Below are 20,874 nucleotides of genomic sequence, written 5' to 3'. Positions count from 1 at the left end.
ACTATGGACATTCTTCTGTGTTCGTTGATAAACTCCTAAGGAAGTTAACAGGCACAGTTATCATGTCTAAGTTTTTAGCTAGCCCTACCTCTTTTAGGTTTACACTGTTATAGGAAAATCAAACGTCGTTATCAACGACAATTTACCAGATCACAGATATTCTGTTTCCTGTTCCTGCAGATAAACAGGCTATCACATTGTTGTTGTTAATTGCACTTACATGTTAATGCCCTATTAAAACATGACCCAGCCACATGGTACTTGATGTTGGAAGTATGCTAACATAATATTATAAGTAGGCTATGCTTTTTGAGCTTAGCATTTAATTAATATGGCAATTATTTTGATTATTATTGCTGATGGTGTTTACATTCTAACTTTATCCGTGTCAGAATTGAGACAATCATTACTGCTAATGTCTTCAGGTTATTATTAGCAGAAACTAATTTTATGTTTGGTAATCATTGCTAACTTGTTGTAGTCTATGTTTATTATTTTACTTGACCATTTCAGACCACACCTTTGTTATATGCCAGAATAAGGTCAGTTGTACAGCTGTGCTGTGTAAAAGATAAATCAGTTAAAATGACTAATCCTGTCTCCTGTCTACAACTTTCTTACATACTGATCAAAAGTATACCAGCAGTGAGGGTAGAGTAGTTTTGAGGGGGTTGTAGTGTTTTTTCCAAGAGTCAAAACTAACAAATGCCTGAGGAAAAACCTGGGAATTTAAAGAAACTAAGTCTCCGGCTTAAAACAACCCTGATATTGAAAATACCATATCATCATACTTTAACTTTAAGTGTATTTTTCGTTGTTTAGTTTGGCTGGATAAGTGATTTTGGTATCAGTTCCTCAACCTCCACCTGGGTTACGTTAACGCACACTGGACTTTATATTGTCTGTACACTGCACTATTTTTTTATTTTATACTGTTAGCTCTTTGCACTGCTTAATATCCTGCACATCTGTACAGTTTTTAATTACACCTGTTATTATATATATATATATATATTTTGTATTATACATATTGCTTTTTATATTTTCAGTCTTATTGCCTTTTTTTCTATCTCTATTTTCTTATTTTTATTCTACTTCTGTGTTAATTGTTCTGCACCAAAATCACCACTACAAATTCCTTGTATGTGCAAACATACTTGGCAATAAACACAAATTCTGATTCTGATTTTTGCTTCAAAATATCAGCCAAATAATGTTTGAACTGCTACTTACATGTGTTGCCCACTTGGTGGCGCCAGTGGATAATCTGTTACTCTACAGTGAGTGGAACTGCCTTAAATCAGTATTTTTAGCCATGATAGTTTGACTTTTGCTTGTCCCGGTCTGTGTAGTCTACAGGCTCGTCTCAAAGTTGTCTGCTATATAATTGTACTTTTTACGTCAGACTCTGTTGTCAATTAACAATCAATATGCAAGCAGAGGAAACAGACAGGGCTATCAACATTTACACACTGTGTAAAACACACACGTAGTATACTTAAATAGGCACAGACACAGACACAAACACACACAGCTCTGAAAAGCTAGGACAGTAATTACATGTCTAAATCTGACAGAGCGTCCAACCGCCAATGTCTGGCTGCCTGCCAGTGTGTGTGTGTATGCACTTGTGCCCGTGTGTGACATTGGTGAACACAGAGACAGGCTGGCTGGAATCTGTTCTGGGTTATACTGAGGGTGTTGCTGCAGTCCACACACAAGAACACACACGAGGAGGCCGACCAGTGCCACATCACCCACCTCACCACACTCTCTCAACCTCACAGTTTTTTACACTTATGTCACAAACAGTGTAAGCCTCAGTTCATTGATTCTTTGTCATGCAGTTGAGTTAGTTCGTGTAACTCCACTTAGATTGACTGTTTTTTGTAACACTATAAAATGCTGGGCTGTGGAAGTAAAATACTGTACTTTTAGATTATACTATAATCAGAGGTGGCGTAAGGACACATAATCTACTGAAGTTGTGACACACTCTGGTAAAAGTAGAAGAAGTGATTCAAATAGAAGAAAGTAAAAGTAGAAATTTCTCAGAAAATTAAATAGGCCTACTCAGGTGTAGGACATACCTGAAAACTCTACTCAAGATTCCCAGTGGAGGTATGGACCATTTCCTCTTAGAAGATATTCTCTCATTCACGGTATTGAAACAGCAGCCATTTTCCTCCAACATCACGCTTAATGTGTGCAGGGTGTATCATTATCATTTCACTGCTTCTCAGCTAATGAGCTAACATGACGTTTTTGTTTTTTTTAGCTAGCATTACGTTAGCTATGAAATAAATAAGAAATGTTAGCTTTTTTTTTAGTTAACATTATGTTAGCTATGAAATAAATGAGTAATGTTAGCTTTTTGTAGCTAATGTTACATTAGCTATGAAATAAATTTGTACGGTTAGCTTTTTCTTTTTTTAGAAGATTTTATTGTGCTATTTTTTTTCTTTATACGATAGGACAGCTGAAGAGAGGCAGGAAATGTGGGGAGGAGAGAGTGGGGAATGACATGCACCAAATGATCGGCAGATCGGGAGTCGAGCCTGCGATCAGTGCGATGAGGACCGTAGCCTCTACACCATAGACTCTATAAATAATGAATGAGCTAGTTTAACTTTGCCAGGAGGAGATTCTGTTTGTGACGGTGACTGACTGCAGGTGTTTAGTTATCAGACTAAAGAAGTAGCGGACTCGCTGCTCGCTCGCCCGGTGAGAGAGCGGCGAGCTGACACATAACGGACACGTAAAATAACCGGTCTCTTCATCACTACGATCCGCTGTAATCTCTCCGGGGAAAAGCCAACAACTCCTGACTCCTATTTACTGGCCGACGATTAAATTAATGTTCGATAAACACTGAACAGGCTAACAAGCAGCTAAAGCGAGCAAAGTATACCTGCTACTTAATGCTAAAAAATATTTCAACACAATAACACTAGCATTTAACTCACCGAAAAGCTGTAGCTCAGACTTCTTGCACAGCCACAAAGTTCCATAAATCTCACATAGAGACAGATTATTTGTCCACATTTTTAATGAAAAAATCCCCAAAAGGCTCCAACAACCCAAACAAGTAAAGTTAAGTTCAGTGACTGTGTTGACGTCTAGCAGACTGCCCGCAGGATCCACCTGTCAATCAAGTGATCCGGCCCATATAATTTAAGGCTTAATATAATTAAAACGGGTGTGTAATAAAAAAAATTCACCATACAGTTATCTTGAACAATAAAATTAGCTATTTGCAACAAAACCGTTTTTTGTACCAGGCTGAAAACATGTTTATTTCTGCTGTAAAAATTGGCATTTTCCCACCTGCTGTAATGTTATTTCTTGTTTTCTGGAGCCAGCCTCAAGTGGCCACTCGAGGAACTGCAGTTTTTTGCACTTCCGTATCCCGTGTTAGCTTTTTCTTGCTAACATTTTGTTAGCTATGAAACAAATTAGATGTGTTAGCTTTTTCTAGCTGACATAATGTTACCTAATATGACGTTTGCTAGGACAAAAATAGTAACATTAGCTATTTTCAAGTTGACATTATATTAGCTTATAACACGTTAGTTTTGAAATTGTTTCCTTGCCAACAGTATGACAGCAAAGACATTAAGCCCGTCCTATTGTGTAGCACTACCAAATAGTAGCTTTTAGCCATATCCCTAGCTAACAATAATATTATTTAGTAAGTTGCTGAATGTTGCAGTTAGCCTTTTCTAGTCATTACGTTAGCTGCGAAATAAATAAGTAATGTTAGCTTTTTCTTGACAATAATATTATTTAATAAGTTGCCGAATGCTAACGTTGGCTGTTAACTGACCAAAGCTAATTTGTTGTCAAAAAAGTTGTTTTAATTTGTAATACGGACAGATTTATCTCCGTATGTTCACTGTTCATCGTCTTTGTCGTTGCTTACTCGGTTGATAGGCATGTGGTTTTTCTAATTTACATATTCACTGACCCTTTTAGTGAGCCTGTAGTGGTCTGTGACTGGGGATTGTCACATGCCACAGAGCATGTTTGGATGTTAATGTCACATGTGCAGAGGCATCTTCATTAGTTATGCTAGTTCCGCCTCTTTTATTCAGGCCTGTCTCCGTTTTAATGACTGAATTCTGTATTCTGAAACAGAGGGAGGCACAGCAGTGTTGTGTAACATGCTCCTGAGTCATTGTCTACCCTGAGGGCAGACATTTTCACCCTTCTTCATTACTGCAACAGGCAGGCTCACGTTCTGTGTGTGTGTGTGTGTGTGTGTGTGTGTCCAGACCAGATATACTCATCCTGCAATGTTCGCAAACATGCAGCTTCATGCTCTGTCCTCTGCAGTGAGGAGGGAGTTTATCGTTTAACAGTGAGGACCAAAGTTGAAGAACAAACGTCATGAAGAGAAAGATAGCGCTTGTGTGTGTGTGTGTGTGTGTGTGTGTGTGTGGGGAGCCTCCCTCCCTTGGGGTTTTGTATGGGCTTGTTACAGCAGCATTCCTCCACTCAGCTGCTTCTGGGCAGTACATACCAGAAAGAGAAGAGAGAGAAAGAAGGAGTAAAGAGGGGAAAAAAGGAGAGGGGGTGATAAAACGGGTGAGTGGGAAAAAGAGGGAGTTAGAGGAGGTTAAAGGGAGCGAGAAAGGAGGCAAGAGGGAATTAAGTAGTGAAGGAGGGAAGGACTGTAAAGGAGGATGATTAGGAAGAAGAAGGGGAATATAATATGATATGTGATTGATGTCTGTTGTGACATTTTTGTGCAGCTGAACCCTCTCTTTTCACAGAGAGGTCAAAGGTCAGGGTCAGATACAGTGCAGAGAAACCAGAGCCAGTGCTGAGAAAAGGAAGAGACAGAGAGAAGGGGGAGGAATTCAGGAGGCCACAATCTTAAAATATTATTCCCCATACAACCATAACACAGGCACACACACACACGCACACACATTAAAATACGAACACACACAGAGTACAGCTGAGTACTCTTTGGTGTGTGTTCATCCCTTCAGTCTGCTTGACCTGTTTCCACTGAACTGTGCAAGAAAGAAACCAATCCCACCACAAACACAGACACACATAATGAATCAGCCACATAATTACACTCCTCTGAACAGACAGAGTGCATTAACACATACTGTATATGACATAAAGAGACATGAAGGCAAAGATTAACTGGCTTTAGTCAGTTAGTTAGACTTGAAAATGACACAGAAACACGAGAGTAAAATAACTTAAGTGATAAAATGTGGCAAAGGGCTAAGGGTGGGAGTCAAACCCAGGGCCGCTGCATCAAGGAGTATTGGCTCTGTAAACAGGACAAATTATTTAACCACTGAGCTAAACCGACACCTCTTCAAACTGGCCTTCTGATCATTTAGTTTGGAGAGCCAACCTGAACAGCCACCTACTTAACTTTTAGGATTAAAGCTCCTGTGAGGAACTTTTGGTTTGTGTTGATTTAGGCGCCCCCTGTGGACAAAGCCGTACCCATTATCTCTTTGCTGATTTACATACATCCCCTTCAGTACACAGCTAAGGCCTTGTTGAAAATGTTGCACTGTATTTTGAAAGGAGAAGAGAAATAGAACTAAATAAAAAAAAAAAAGGGACAGAGAGGAGAAAAACAACCCTAAAGCCAGCTCTCTGTTATCAGGCATGAAACTATATTGTCTCCCTTATGTCTGTGGGATGAAGAAGAGGACAGAAACACAGAAAAGAAAGCAAAAGAAAACATTAAATATTTACTGTGGATAACAAGCAAATAAGTTTAAAGACTGGAGCAACAAAAAGCAGTTTGTGTGTGGAAGCTTGTTGGCTCAGCCACAGCGTCCCTTCTCCTCCCTCACGCTGAATAGACGGGTTTGTTTGTTGTCACTGGTAGAACGAAAGGAAAACAAAGTCACTCGATTCCCTTTCTCTCCGTGTGTGCGTTTGTGTGAAGACAGTTAATCATGCATAAGTGTCGATTGAGTGCAGACAACTCTCACCAGAATACAAATTTACAATGTCTTCTTCTCCTTTCCTGTCTCCTTCACTGTTTCTCTCTCTTTCTCACCAGCTTGTCTGTTACATTAAATTAAAATGAACTGGATGGTCAAAATTAACATACCTTAATACTCTTATGTAACGCTCATATAATCCAATTACTGCTACTATAAGCACTAACACTGATTTTGCTTTTAGAAATATAGTACCACAGAGTCCCCCACTGGTATGCAGAAAAATAGTCCCTTTCAGTCAGTTACCATTATGGATGATGTTACTATTAATGCTTCGTGAATGTGTTGCATATTACTGCATAGTGGTTCTAGTGGCTCTAAATTGCCTGTAAGTGTGAATGTTGCAGTGCAATCGCTATTTCCCCCTGCCCCCAGACACCTTGTGTCTGCCCCGGCATACACAGTAAAGTTACGTAAGTGTTACCATTAGTGGAGATGTTCCATAATACAATTTTTTTTTATCCATTAATCTGTTGGCCGTTAGCTGCGTCTTGACTCTGGACTTCACATAATCTGCCTCCCATCCATCCAGCCATCCATTCATTCATTCATCAATCCCTCCATCCTTTATTGTGTGTGTGCAGCAGCGGCTGTATGGTTGCATGACAGGATTATTAAAGCTATTCACTCAGAGAAGATTAGCCTACTGTAATCTGTTCGTTCCTGTGTCTCCTCATAGAGCGCATGCACGCATTTGAAGGCACATGTATGATGGTGGATATGTTGAGCAGGTCAGTATCTTCCATGTGGGATTGTATATGTGCCTCCCACTACCACTGAAAGAGGAATTAAACTGAGTGCCACCTGGACTTCTTACATAACAGAAATTCTGTCACATTAACGCAACGGAGACTTAACTGAATGTGAACTCCAGTAAACATTAAAATGTTTTATCTCTGGACTTACATAAGTAACTATTTTAGACAAATGCATCTCAGTCTCCGACACCAAATAAAAAGCTTAATATAAAAATTTGCATTGCCGGAAATATGTAGCAAATATTACACGCCTTTCATATATATATATATTTTTTTTTTAAAGAAAGAGAAAAAGATTATCAATACAGAAAAGGAGAGAGAAGAATACAACTCAGTTTTCAGCAAAGGTGGAATAGTTTATTTGGTCCAAGTGAAAGTGTATTTTTACGTCAAACATAACACTGACAGTATGAATGAATAAATAGTCCAAGTCATAAAATAAAATTCACAAAATGTGAGGAAAACATCTGTAGAAAAAAAAGGAATACTAAATGTTTAATATCATGTGATAAAATTATGTTATACATAAAAAAAACATGTAAAACGACGGTATAAGACTTATATTTGTTGTATCATTCATGATAACTATGACGATAATTGACCACGTCAAAACAACAGGCAAACATTCTGTCCAATCAGACCCTGCGCTTTGGTAGAGCTACATCCACGTTAGCCAATTAGATTACCACTTCTGGTGTCAGCTGTCCAATCACAGGCAGTTATAATGTGGAAGGGGAGGGTCGAATTCTCTGTTGGCTTTGCCCAGTCCGGATGTTCCCCAGTAGCGACTAACGAGCAGCAGTGTGTGAATGTGGCAACCGAGGTAGACAGGGAGGGGTAGATAGACTGACCAGACCAGGGTCTTTTTTTGTCTTTTGTCTATGTTTCTCTTTTCCTACGAACTAAGTGTTTACAGTCTATGTTCCGCCACGGTTGTAAACTTGTGTGTAGAGCAGTAAACCGGCCCGCCGCTGCTTTTCTTTGGGACTAACCGTTAACCGTTGTGAAAACAGCCCAGAAGAAAGAAGGAGAGGGAGAAACAACATGGGGCGATGATAAAACAAGAAGGTGTTGTGTTGTGAAACGACGATGACTCTTTGGGAGGATCCGTGAAGCTTATTTATTTTTATTTATTCCCCCTTACCCTGTCCTTTTTTTGTTTTACTTTTATATTTTGTCCTCCCTTGCTGCCTAGGGGAGGTTGTGTTTTTAAGAGGAAAAGGATACGTTACAAGAGGACTGAAGGATGGACCAAGCCGGCATCCTTAGAAAGTTTATCCAGGGGGTGAAGGCCATGAGCGAGGGGGACGAGGAGAGGGGAGAGGACAACTTCGGCAGCGACTTTATGGTGAGTCAAGATTTACTAGCCCCTTTCACATTATTTCTACCTCTCTCCCTTCATAATGTCCACCTTTTCCTCCCCCCTCCCCTCCCCGTCTCCTGGTTCCCTGTATCCCCCAGGAGGTGAGGCAGGGGCGGCCACACTGCCCTCTTCCTCTTCCTCCCATTTCCAGGCTTTACATGGCGGCCTAGCATTGTCTCCCATACCACAAGGGCTCCTGTTCCTTTAAAATATGGAGACAACAACTAAACAAGACACGTTCACGTCACTCTCCAGCCTCGGGCTAATTTTTATATGGCGTGGTTGTGATAGCTTAGCTCTAGCTTGTAGGTAAAGGCTGGGCTAAAGTGCAGTGTTATGGTGGCTTCCTGCCTGTTAACCATGCCTGATTGTTAGGATACAGTGCAATGATTCATTGTCCTACAGGATACCCAATAACCAGTGAGCAGCCACTAACCAGACTGAGCTTTATTGTGTGTATTATCTCATATGGTGTCCCTGTGGTATTCTTGTACAAAGTTTTGTTGTAGTTAATTACTAAAGGAAGACGAGGAAGGATGCTTGTTAGGGATTCACCGATCAGGATTTTTAGGGCCAATACAGATTACCAATTTTTTTAATAGTGAGATCTACTGATCACCAATTTAAATGCATTTTTACAAACTTTCTTAGAATATAAAAATCATACCACAGAGATGAGAAATGAACAGGCCTACATTATGGTCTTAGTGTTTCTCAACCATTGCTGTTGATAACTGCACTGTTCAGAACAATTAGGTGTGCTGCACGTCATAGACAAATGCATCATGCTCATCTTATTGTACTTCTGTCGATGACGGATTTATTTATAACAATGATGGAAAAATATTAAGTCATCCTTCGGTTTGATAAATTACAAAACTGAGAGCAATCTAGTAATTTTAAGTCATTCACACCCCTGTCCTGTTGGTTGAGAGTGTGAACATTAACATTTATTTATATTGTGTTAAACGGACTACTGTCTTTGGAGTGCGTTTGTGATCACTGCGAGTCACAGCGGTGATACTGCGCCACTGGAGCAAAAGTGAGTGCATGCATCCGTTGAGTGAATCTTGCTAACTTCTAATCACTCCCTTGGGATAAATGTTGCCCGACATCTAAACTTTGGCTGAATTGGCGCTGGTAAGTCCAGCAGAGCGCAGGTTCAGCTTCAGAACATGAGTAGTTTTCTGTCAATCTCCCCTGATTACGCACAAGTGAATGTTTTATGTGCCTTTTATGTGCCTTCTGCTCGGTGTTGTGCTCCTAATTTTACGTCATGCGATCGGCTGAAGTGATCGGCACTTTGAAAGGTAATCGGCCAATCACCGATCGCCTAATAAGAACCCAAATAGGTCGATTTGGATTGGCGTCCGATGAATCGGTGCATCCCTAATGACTGTAGTTCCTTATTTAGTAAATGTTTAAAGCAGATATCCACTAAAAGCTGTAGTTGGTAACATTATTAAAACTAACTTTTTGTCATATTTGCTCAGACTGTCACTTTACATGCAGCAGTACGTGAGAGATAATCTATGAAAAAAATCATGTTCCTCTGGCTCCTCCTTCTGCTCCCAATGGCGTTTGTAAGAATCCAACACTCCCGGAACACACAACCAATCAGAGCCGAGCAGTCTCTCATGCTACTGTCAATCACACACTGCGCAGCAACACGACTCCGCGCATGCTCACACGGTCAAGCTCAATTTCTTTACGGCTTATACTACAAAAACCGTTAAACTAAAGAGGAGAAATGAGGAATCGCATGCTAAAAATGAAACAAGAGCAAACATTGGAGCTGCATTTCCGAGGTGGAGAGAGCTACAGGATCTGAAAGGATTAAAAAGCGATGCTTAGTTAGACAGTTCTGCTCGACAGGTAATTACCCCAGCTTCTTTTCTGCTGTATTTGTTTCACATTGCTGAGATGTCTGCGGTTACTGTTACGTTGGTGTTGCAGTCTGGCTAACGTTAGCTTATTCTCAATGTGGCTACTGTTCAGCGTTGTTTCACGGCGGTGTGGCTGTGCCAGTGTTACCGTTTCAGACATTCTCCTGATAGTTATGTGTGCCTGCGCTGCTTTCTACAGTCTGTTAGCAAACTTAGTGCTGGTGGTTTTGCCGCTGGTTTGATGCGTATCTGCTGCGATAGCGTTGGTGGTGTAAAACAACGGCTGCGGTTGTTGTCATTTCACGTTTTTACATATCGTACATCTGGCTCCTTCAGTTGCCGTGGTTACTGGCCTGCGCGCGCAGGATAGCCTCCTCTGCGGGGAGGGCTTTGGAGGCAGGACTGAGCGCCGCGGAGAGAGAGGGGGAGGGACCTGGAGGTTGTAGTCTTTCTAATTTTGAAGCATCTTACCTACTGCAGCTTTCTAGATGCTTAACTTGATACCTTTGTAATACACTTAGTTTTCCACCATCTTCATTGATATATATATTATATTATATATATTCATATTTATTGGTAGGGAATATTGTCAAAGTGCATTTGTTTACTGTTTTTTAAGTAGTAATCCGTTTGCCTTGTAATGACTGCTGACCCATCACAGTCATAAGCTAACCCAGACTGCATCACTGGATGTTATTGTGTTGCAACTCTGGACTCAAAATAGGACCCATACCAGGCTTGTGAAATAGCTGAAATAGCCACGACTGGAATGGCACTTCTGTATTACCACTTGTGTCATTATGTGGTCGTTAATTTAGTGGCAGTGATACGGATACGGCAGGGAATGTAGTGCTTACTGGAGGATACATGCACGTTTAAATGAATGTAACAATTAGCAAAGGCAGAAATGCATTCAGATTAAATAGATCTTAGTTACAGTGTAATTAGTTGTAGCAGCGGAGGGTTATTTCCGTTATAGTTCAGTGAAGTGTTTTGATTAGTTTTATTGTATTGGTGTTTGTAGCAGAGGCGTCAGAACTTTTTCCCCTTTTGCCTACAGTTGCAAAGACGCACACACACACATTCTCCGTACTTCCCTACTTCATGCAAGCTGCTTGCTGGAGCTTGCAACATTCTTTCTTGGCCCATTTCATAACATTTTGTTCTGGCTTTACTACTGAAGCTTTATCAACTCCTGGGCACATTTAGAATTAAAGCTACACATTTTTAAAACCTCCCCGTTAGGTTAGGTGCTAAACAAAATGAGGAAATCTCTGTATCTGTCCCCTTGTTTAGTGATAACTCGGCCTGTCCTGTCCTTTGAGTGTGTGTGTGTGTGTGTGTTTCAGAAAACAGGGAGGTAGCGGATGTTGCGCAAAAAAGAGACTACGAGGGGCGTTGGGCTGTGTGAGAGGCATTTAGGAAGAGCTTTAGGGATGAGACAGAGCAGAAGAAGCTGAGACTGTCTGCCATTCATTTTGTTATATATGTGATTAAATAAAATGTGAACTTCTTTAGTATAATGTGCACTTTTTTTTGTAATTAATTCAGAGCGCATTGGTATTGCATGCTGTTTTTATCCTAACCTAAATTCAAAGTGTAGCGCTGACAGACTAAACTAAGGCTCTTCTTTTAGCACCGCCACACTTCTCATTCATAACTTCACATGCCTTGTCACACTGCCTACAACAACCACAGTCCTCTGCTGCTGTACATTGCGATGATTTGTAGGATGCGTGATGTTAAAGCTTGTTGTTTACGGGAGAAAAGAGCTTCCTTTTAGCAATATTCCCATAAAAACAGTCCTTCAGCTCCTGTGGCGACTGAAACTGGCACCCAGAAAATCTTTTAGGGCGCCACTTTTGTTTTTTTTTGTGCCCCGAGTCTTCATGTGATATCTGTTCCTTTCAAGAGCGATTTATTGGCATGAAGGACAGAAAATTGTTTCTCTGTGGAACATACCTTCTGATCATGCAGCCATCCAGTCCAGACAGTAACTTGACTATCAAACAGCTCATAAAAATGTCTTCTTTGGGTCATGTAAGTGCTTCAATTTGAGCTATTTCTTTAGTCTGTTTACTCATGCAAACTCCCCGAAAGTCATCTTTATTGCTTGTAAATACGGCTTCAAGCTACATTTTTCTCAGCAGTTAGTGGATTAAGAGTTAAACCTAAATTATTTTGCAGAAACACCTTGTAGAAATCTTGTTCTGACCGAGCACAGATGATGCCAGTGTCCCAAGCACGAGCTCAGCCACAGACGGCGTGTGAGGATCCGCTTTAGCCGTACCCATTTCGAGGCTTTCGTGGAGCTTTCAATTGCTGGAGTCGACCTCGCAATACCACAAGCGCAAGGGGTGTGCTGCTCAGCCCACTGAGTCACTGAAACACCCTGACATAACACCCACTTTAACTGCCCATTGTTGTTTATATATAGAATGTGTTTTATAGGCGTAATTACAGTGCTCTCTTAGGGTAACGAGTCAGCGATTATATGCTTTGTTCAGTACTCTTTTTCAGCCGTTTGATAGAAAGGGAACAGATTTTCCCCCTGGTACCCAAATGTCATAAATTTCATATTCTGGTATTCAGTCGTGATGCTGTTGCGCCAAAAACATGTTTGTGACCCATTTTGTGGATGTCAGAATTAGTTCAGGAGCTGTTGTTACTTTTAGGAGTGTCTTACGGGCTGTTTGTATTTAGACATTTCACCAAGTGATCTAATTACACAGCGTGTACTAGTGCATATGGTGCGAGTACATCAGGGCTTCCCATGAAGTGAAAGGAGACAGAGATAACAGGATTAAAACTAATAATGGAATTTATTAGTATAGCATCAAAGATACAAACAAACAAATGCATTTCTGTCATAATCCTGGTGCTAAGTTATCAAAGAGCTAAATTACATGCTGCTCTTACAAACATTGGTTATAGCCTACAACGGAGTATGAGGCCACATTGACAAGAAATTCTAAGATTTCAAGAATAAAGTCATAATACTACAAGAATAAAAATCGTAACTTTATGAGAAAAAAATTGGTAATTTTACAGGAAAAAATGTCATATTGCGAGAAAAAAGTTGTCATGTTATGAGAAAAAAGTTGTAATTTTACAAGAAAAAGGTAATGATATCACAAGAATAAAGTCGCAATTTTACGAGAAGAGTCATAATATTACGAGAATGAAGTTGTAATTTTACGAGAAAAAAGTAATAATATTACAAGAATAAAGTCGTAATTTTACGAGAAGAGTCATAATATTACGAGAATGAAGTTTTAATTTTACAAGAAAAAAAGAATTTTACGAGAAAAAAGTAATAATATAACAAGAATAAAGGCGTAATTTTACAGGAAAAAGTTAACGTTACGAGAATAAAGTCGCAATTTTACGAGAAAAAAGTCATTATAGTACAAGTTTTAATTTTACAACAAAAAAATAATTTTACGAGAATAAAGTTGTCATGTTACGAGAACCTGTATTTGCTCAACAAGCAAACTGCATTTATTAAACGTTTAATGATGAGATGATTAAGTAAATTTACCTGTTAGGCTAACTGTGGCATGACGCCTGAACAGAGGCTACCAGAAGCAGGCTGCCATTGCCTGTCCTCTTGCCTTGTTGGTTGCTGGTAATGTATTTAATTCTCATAATATTATGACCTTTTCTCTATAAATTACAATTTTTTTTCTCATAATATTATTACCTTTTCTCTGAAAATTACAACTTTTTTTTCTTTAATCTTGAAAATCTTTGATTATTTTTTTCCCTCAATGTAGCCCTAATACTCTGTCATAATAGCTAGTGTCTACCTGTCAGCACCGATATTGTGCACTCTGTATGTTCATTCTAATGACGCACAATTGGGGCATCTGTCCAGTCCCTGTTCTACAAAACCAAACAATGGCAATCTTACTTCTTTTACAAGGGTAGTTATCAACTGGCTCTCTCAACCCACGGCTCTCCAAACCAGCTATTAGTGCGCTTGTGTAAGAGAGCAAGAGTGTTTTAACAAATAGGTACTTCCAGAAGGAACATTAGGGAGACATAAAGTGAAGATTGAAAAGAAACATTTGCTCTGCAGTGCCAAATTTCAGACGCTTAAGTGGGTAAAAAGAGACAGCAAGTGAAATTTAGTCTGGCCTTTAAAAGTTAGGACTATAAGGAAACAAATAGATTAAATCCACCTTTATTTATTGGCCTCTTTTAGAAATATAGGGCCAAAGATAGACCACCAGAAGACGGTGGCCTCGACCTAGTAGAGGAGAACTGTATGACATGAAATTAGCACAACATGTAGCTCCCTTCCTGCTTCCCCACAGCACGAGTTCACATACCAAAGACATCTCAGTGTGGGTTTTACTCTGCTGCCATGAGGAAATTATCTGACCTGAGGCTGTATTGCTGAGTCACAAATCTGACGGTGTGAAATTGACTTCACTGATTGATGCATTAAGCTCTGACTGCCTGCTGACTATATTTTGCGCTTGATTTTTGGTGTATAACTTCCTGTCTGTCACGGCAAAGAGAGAGGGAGAGAGAGGAGTTCACGGTTTAGCATCGAGAGACACTCTTCTTCCTCGATCTGTTTGGGACATTTGTGTAAGCTAACGAGCTTTAATAGTGATCAGGCGACAGGAAGTGAGGTGGTGATAGACCTGGTGATAGTTCACAAGCTCAATCCCTGCAGCTTGTATGTCTATGTGTTGTGGAAGACCTGCTGTAATTAGTAGGCCATCATGTAGTCCAAAACACATCACACTGTGGTTCAGGCATTTTCACAGGGTTTGGCAGGGCGGTCCACATCGTGCAAGTGTAATGGCAGTGTGACAGAAGAAACTAATTTAAACAAAACTTTTTGTCGAATGTGGAGCTGACAACAAAATTCTCGCCCCCATGTGGCACATGTACAAACGTCTGCATGGGAACAGATGCCTGCATACTTTGGGTCATGTATTAGAGCAGCCATGACACTTACGGTGTCCTTGTGGAGGCGTTGGAATCATTTCACACAGGTTCAGCAAACGTAGCTATGAAGTGGCACAAGTTGAAGAGGAACGCGATGTAAAGACAGGAAACAAACCACACGGCTGTGATGTGTTGGCTGTGTCATCGCTGCAGCTTTAATATTGCTTCTGTACCTGTTTTTCAAGTACACTGGGCTCTGCTTTGTAGTCTAGACAGGGTTTACACATAGGAGATCAGCCTCTGTATGTGTGTGCGTGTGTTTCTGCCCCACCTTTGCGAGCAGATTACTCCCAAGCAGCACATCAAAGAAAGCTAAAAAGTGCAAACACACACGCTAATCTAAGCATGCGTCCTGCCGGGCAAACATAAAACACTCAGAGGGGAGGCAAGAAAATGAGATGTGACAATGTGTGTGTGTGTGTGTGTATGTGCTTCTGTGGGTTTGTGTTTGTGTGAAGTAACAATTTCCACTATCACCAGGGGGCTTCCCCTTCTCCTCTCTGAGGTGTGTGTGTGCGCATGTTAAGTGCCGGCACACACATCTAAGCCTGCAGCACATGATCTGGAAGCCTTTATGCTAGTGTATTACACAAGCCCACACAAACACCTCAGTGGTCAGGGATGCAAGGACCCTGTTTGTGTAGCAAATGAGCTTGTGGGGCTCTGGGAAGCTAAGCCCAGACTATTTATTACTCAAATTCTGAAGTCAAGGACATTTCAGTACATTTGTCTAAAAAAGGACAAAAAAATAGTGAATTAGTTAGAATTTTAGGGCCCTTATAGTTAAATATAGAAGACCCCCAAGTCAACACACATTGGGCCTCTACTGTCGTGGTCAGCCCTACACATGGAAGCAACTCTCTGTCTATATGGCTCTGGATACTTTGTTCGGGGAGTAGGCGGGGCTGCACGTCCGCTGGCCTCACCTACGTCCACAGCGCGTGCCTGCTTTCAAACACGTTGTCATGGACCTCATAAGGACAGTCCTTGTAACACATTGCCCACAAAAGCGCACATTGACCTGATGCGGTCAGCCACATACTAGGTTTTGACCTAGTCTTGTTTGAGCTGTATCATTTAACAGAGCAATGCACAAGCAACAGCATGTCTCAAATTGACCCTTCAGTGTTCATCAGTCAGGTTTAAATCAAGAGCCGAATTATCTGCAGATGTCTCCACCTCCCCAAAACAAACTGACCCAGTGATTTTAACATGTTAAAACACAGAGTAAAGCAGTTGGAGATAAAAATCGGTGTTTCTCAGACACTCTTTGGTGGCCGCAGGATGTCAGGAGGGACTGTTAGCTGAGCTGCAGCTAGCTGGTTTTTAGCTGAGGATTCTTACAGTGTCGACGGGGCTATTACTAAGAGCTGAAGTATCCTCAGAGGTATCCTCCTCTTTAAAGAGACAGACCCAGTGATTAAAAGTAGTAAATAGACAGTTTTAGAGTTTTTAGTTGAAATCTGGCATTTTTCTGTGGGTTTGGGGGTTGTGAGCCGTCGTTCTTCATCCTGTTTAATAATATAGGTGGTGAGGTGACTTGAATAGTAACAAATGAGTCCCCTAGAAATGTTTTAATGTCCTGCTGTCAGCTGATAAACATGCGTCTGAGTCGGGTAAACCCTGGTTTATTTTGGTGTCATGGTTTGTGCCATCATCGGACAAAACTGCTAAAATATACAGCTCGTTTTTTCAATCACGTCCTGTGCTGTTGTTTGTTTCCCCATTTTAATCTAAGCTGCACAAAGAATTTCTATCAGCCGAACTAATATTTCAGCAACATCAAAGAAAACTTGTTTTTTATTCGCTTTATAGCCTGTAAAATCGTCTTTTATGGATCTTCCCTGCCTTCTTCCTCGCTGGCTTTAAATGAGAAGCCAGACGTGTGCTGGTGCGACTGTGCACTTTTATTAGCTTGTTTGTGTGCGTGGGTGCAGGAGGGTATACTGCAGGGGTCTGCTGCTGTTTGTGTGTGTGTGTGTGTGTGGCAACTCCTGTAAGCCCGCCTCATGTTACTGTAACAAGACTTCCCAATTTCTTCTGGTGTAACAAGTCTTCTTCTTTCTCGCCCGCCTTCCTCCCACGGCTTAACCTAGAAACCAGCCTCTTTTTTATTCTGCCCCTAAGCCGGGTGTTTCTCAGAAGACGCAGCGCAATATTTCCACTCTGGAGTCATCGTGTGAGTTTGTGTTTGTGTGAGGCTTTACATGATGAAAGCTAGGCTGACCCACCAACAAGGCCGAAGAACTTTATTGATCAAGATAAGGAAACACTCAGGAAATTATACAGGAATGCCCCTTTGTGTGTGATGTGACTTAGATGAAAGGAAATGTATACATGGAGGAGTCATATTAGGTAGTGACGAATCACACACGATAATGTAAGCCAACACCAATTTGTCATCAGCTGGAAAAATCTCCTTTGGGCACCATTTGTGTATTAAATTGGTTTTATATCAGTAAATAAACCCCAAATATCTCATATTAATTCCCAGAAACACGCCACTTTGACCCCCCGATAAGGTCAGAGAATATCAGGGCAGGGTAGTGATTAATACACGCACACAAACACTAAGCACACAATGAGTTCCTGTCCCAGATGATTGGGATTATATGCGGTTTGTCCACATCTGCTTCCTGCTGCAGGCCTCGATCCAGAGCGGGAAATTACCACCCGGCGAGGACCAGTAACTGTTGGCTTTGTTTGCTTTGTAACGCACTCAAATCAACTGTTGTACCAACATTAAAATATGTCGAGTTTCTCAGGTGACTTTAAGGTGCTGTGAATAGTTTCAAGCTCATTTCAGAGTCACAAATAACCGTTAAGAGGGAAGGGAGGTCATGCTGTGAAAGTGATGTCACTCTGATCTTCACAGGGGAAGTCACATGGTGGTCAGCTGCAGAAAAGCACTACTGGGGATTCACTGTCTGACTTAAGGGTACTTCTCCAACTCTGAATGAAAATTATACGGCAAAAAGCTTGACGTACTTACATTTTTTTTCTGTCCTCTTTAATTCTGGAAGACAAATTTTGAATCCTTACAAGCTCTCATCAGCTTCTTCTTCCCTTTTTCGTTTGCTGATTACCAAAAATGACACTTCTTTGTACTATATAATGCCATTTGATGAACACAAATTTCATACAATTTTCAAATTGCGCCATAATCTATCTAAATCTTCGTCACGGACATGCGCTGTCACGATCACCAGTGCAGCCGCCACCCTCACATCAATCAACGTTACCGTAGGCTGAGCACAACTACCGCACCGGTTAGGGTTGTCAAGATACCAGAATTTTAAACTTTGATACATTACCAGTATAAAAAAATATACTCGATACCTATTTCAATACCATGGCAACAAAAAAGAACTCTTAAGTAACAAAAATACCTGCAGCGTTGTACAAAGGTGTGAGGGAATTAGTTTGTTGTTTAGAGCGTAACCGCTGTCTTATCTGTTTCACGCTTTGTTGTCATTGACAACGCTCGCTCCCTTCCCTTCCTGTCTGTCTCTCTACCACCGCCCTCTCTCTCTCTCTCTCTCTCTCTCTCTCTCTCTCTCTCTCACGCGCAGCAGATTTCGGTTAATAACTGATTGTAGATCTGTGTTTTGTTTTTGTTTTTTTCCAAAATTATTGAACATAAAAATGACGGAGATTGCATCGTTTTGACACACGTGGTGTCAAAGTACCGAAACTTTTGACAACCTTAGCAATGGTAGCTAGCAGGATTGCAAACTGGGCATGAATAAACAGATGGGAGGCTATAATTTGTGTGCGTTTTGAATGTGTTTCAAATGAAAATAAATTGAGAAAGTGGAATAGAGCACATGTAAATGTGATATTTCGTTGCTGTTTGGCGTTTGTTGGTCGGCGCTATTTTTCTCCAGTGGGACAACTTGTTGGATAAATTATTCTTATACATCATGCTTTCTGCTACGTCTCATTGCAACCTTTTTATGATTGCAAACAAGTGGAAAAAACCTACTTATTGCCACAGATTCATTCATAAAACTCAACAAGTATCCTGATATTTGAGCAAGAAGCTAATCCTTATTATCCCTCCATCTCTTCCTCCTCTACATCCTTCCTCCAGCTTTAACTTTCTCCTTCCACTGTATTGTCTCTCTAGTTGTAAAGGCACAAATACACTGAATCATTTTTAGGTTTCCTGTGTACGTGGTCGTCCTTTTTAAATACGTTGCGGTCCTCATTGTCTTGTATTTTGTTAGAGAGGCCGTAACAGTCTGTAAGTAGGCTAATATACCACACTGTATGGGTTTGTGTAGTGTACATGTAAGGCTCACATTTGAGGTAACAAAGGAAGTGGGCAGACTGAAGTGACAGTGGTTTTAAATGGCTGGTCAGAGCGGATGGCCACATCAGGTGCTTCCCATCACCAACCACATGCACTGAAGATGCAGGTTAGGGCTGAAGCGTACTCTCACTGTATCGAAATAGCAATACAGTGCAAATGTCTCTCTACGATTTTAATCCATAGTTTTGATGATTCAATCCTGTTAGTTTCTTTTGGTTACTCCTATTTTTAACATTGCATTTTGCAGAAAATCAGAAATCAGAAAATAACATTTATATTTAAAATTCTTAGGAAGTGAAAAAAGAAGATTGACAGACAGAAAGAAAGGGAAGTCTGATGGCAAAATAAAGGGAAAACACAATCTGCTTTCTGCCAGTGAACGGCAGGCTGCTACACCCCTATGTGTGTGAGTGTGTACATGCCACTCATGCTATCAGTGCTCCACTGACCTATATTAGCCAGTAGCCATAAAGTGGAAATGACTGCACAGTGCATGAGTGTGTGTGCGTGCTTTTGCATGTGTGTTTTCAGCTCGGTGGCAGTAGTTATCTGTGACAGGATCTTGAGCTAATGAGGAGGTCTCACACACACACACACACACACAGCCCGGACCCCTGAGTCATGCCAGTGGTCAGGGTGTGGTTTCATGTTATTTCCTCAGTGATGTTGCTTGATTTGTAAGCTCAGTTTAGCTAAACTAACAACGGACACACCTGACGTGGAGCCTGCTCTCTGAAAAAATGTCTTTCTGGTGAAAATTAAGCAACAGCTCGTAGCTGCTTAGCTAAGCTTAGCTTGGCAAAGAGACGAGAAAGCTAACACATTCATCAACACGTAGGTCAACACATTACATCCTGTTTGTTTAATATATACTAAAACATGTTGTCCTTTTTAATAGGTTCCTTCCTGGTAATGACTGTTAATGCTAAGCTAACTAGCTGTTTGCTCCATGTTCATATATTAAAGCCACGAAAGCCCTTTAAATGCATGATTAGGGGCGTTATGTTCATGATAAAATTTGGATTGTAACTTCCTGCTATTAGCGTTAAAATTGAGCAGGATTGGCGCGATTGATTCCACAAAACAGGAATAATCACGTGGCTGCTACTCTGCTGTTGATGTTCAGTGTGAGCCCCATGGGTGATTATTGTCTTCTGTGGATGTCTTTCTATTTACAGCTGCAGAAGTTTTAATGCAGGACGTTAATGGACAGGGGGAATTCAGCTCTGTAAAAATATAGCACGAGCTGGGGTGCCGGTTTAGCTCGTTTAGCATAGCGGTCAAAACGTGCGTCCCATATTGGAGGGTTCGACTCCCACCCGTGGCCCTTTGCCATATGCCATTTCCACTCTCTCTTCCCCTGTATCTCTCTCAATAAAGGCATAGAAGGTATACAGTATATGAACCAGCTTTATTTAGCGTTGTGTTCATAGCATTGAGAATAATTTGAGGCATCTCAGCTAATGTTGCATGCATGCTAACCGCTAATTATGATGGGGATAACAAAGCATTTGGTAACCCACACATGCACTAGTACTGTGTGCAGAACCAAATATGTCAATCAAAACCAGGGAGATTTCATGATCTGCCACCTACAGTC

The 20,874-nt window shown here is 40.8% G+C and overlaps 1 protein-coding gene across 4 annotated transcripts in view; it reads left to right on the top strand.

Annotated features, from left to right (window-relative positions):
* The first annotated feature begins 7,556 nt into the window (after nucleotides 1–7,556).
* ptpn12 (protein tyrosine phosphatase non-receptor type 12) overlaps nucleotides 7,557–20,874 on the top strand; it is a 55,288-nt gene continuing 41,970 nt past the window's right edge. For 3 of the 4 annotated variants that reach the window (XM_069670919.1, XM_069670917.1, XM_069670920.1), the window contains exon 1: nucleotides 7,557–8,093. In XM_069670919.1, the coding sequence (XP_069527020.1) occupies nucleotides 7,992–8,093 (102 nt within the window). In that variant the 5' untranslated portion in view covers nucleotides 7,557–7,991. The remainder of the gene's footprint in view (nucleotides 8,094–20,874) is intronic. The other variant, XM_069670916.1, reaches the window with a different exon arrangement.

This window comes from Semicossyphus pulcher, unplaced genomic scaffold (assembly GCF_022749685.1).
Source record: "Semicossyphus pulcher isolate SPU_LCO1_2020_fin unplaced genomic scaffold, fSemPul1.0.p SCAF_20, whole genome shotgun sequence".
Lineage (NCBI taxonomy): Eukaryota > Metazoa > Chordata > Actinopteri > Labriformes > Labridae > Semicossyphus > Semicossyphus pulcher.
Note: the sequence above shows the minus strand (reverse complement) of the source record. Positions and strands in the feature narration are given on the sequence as shown.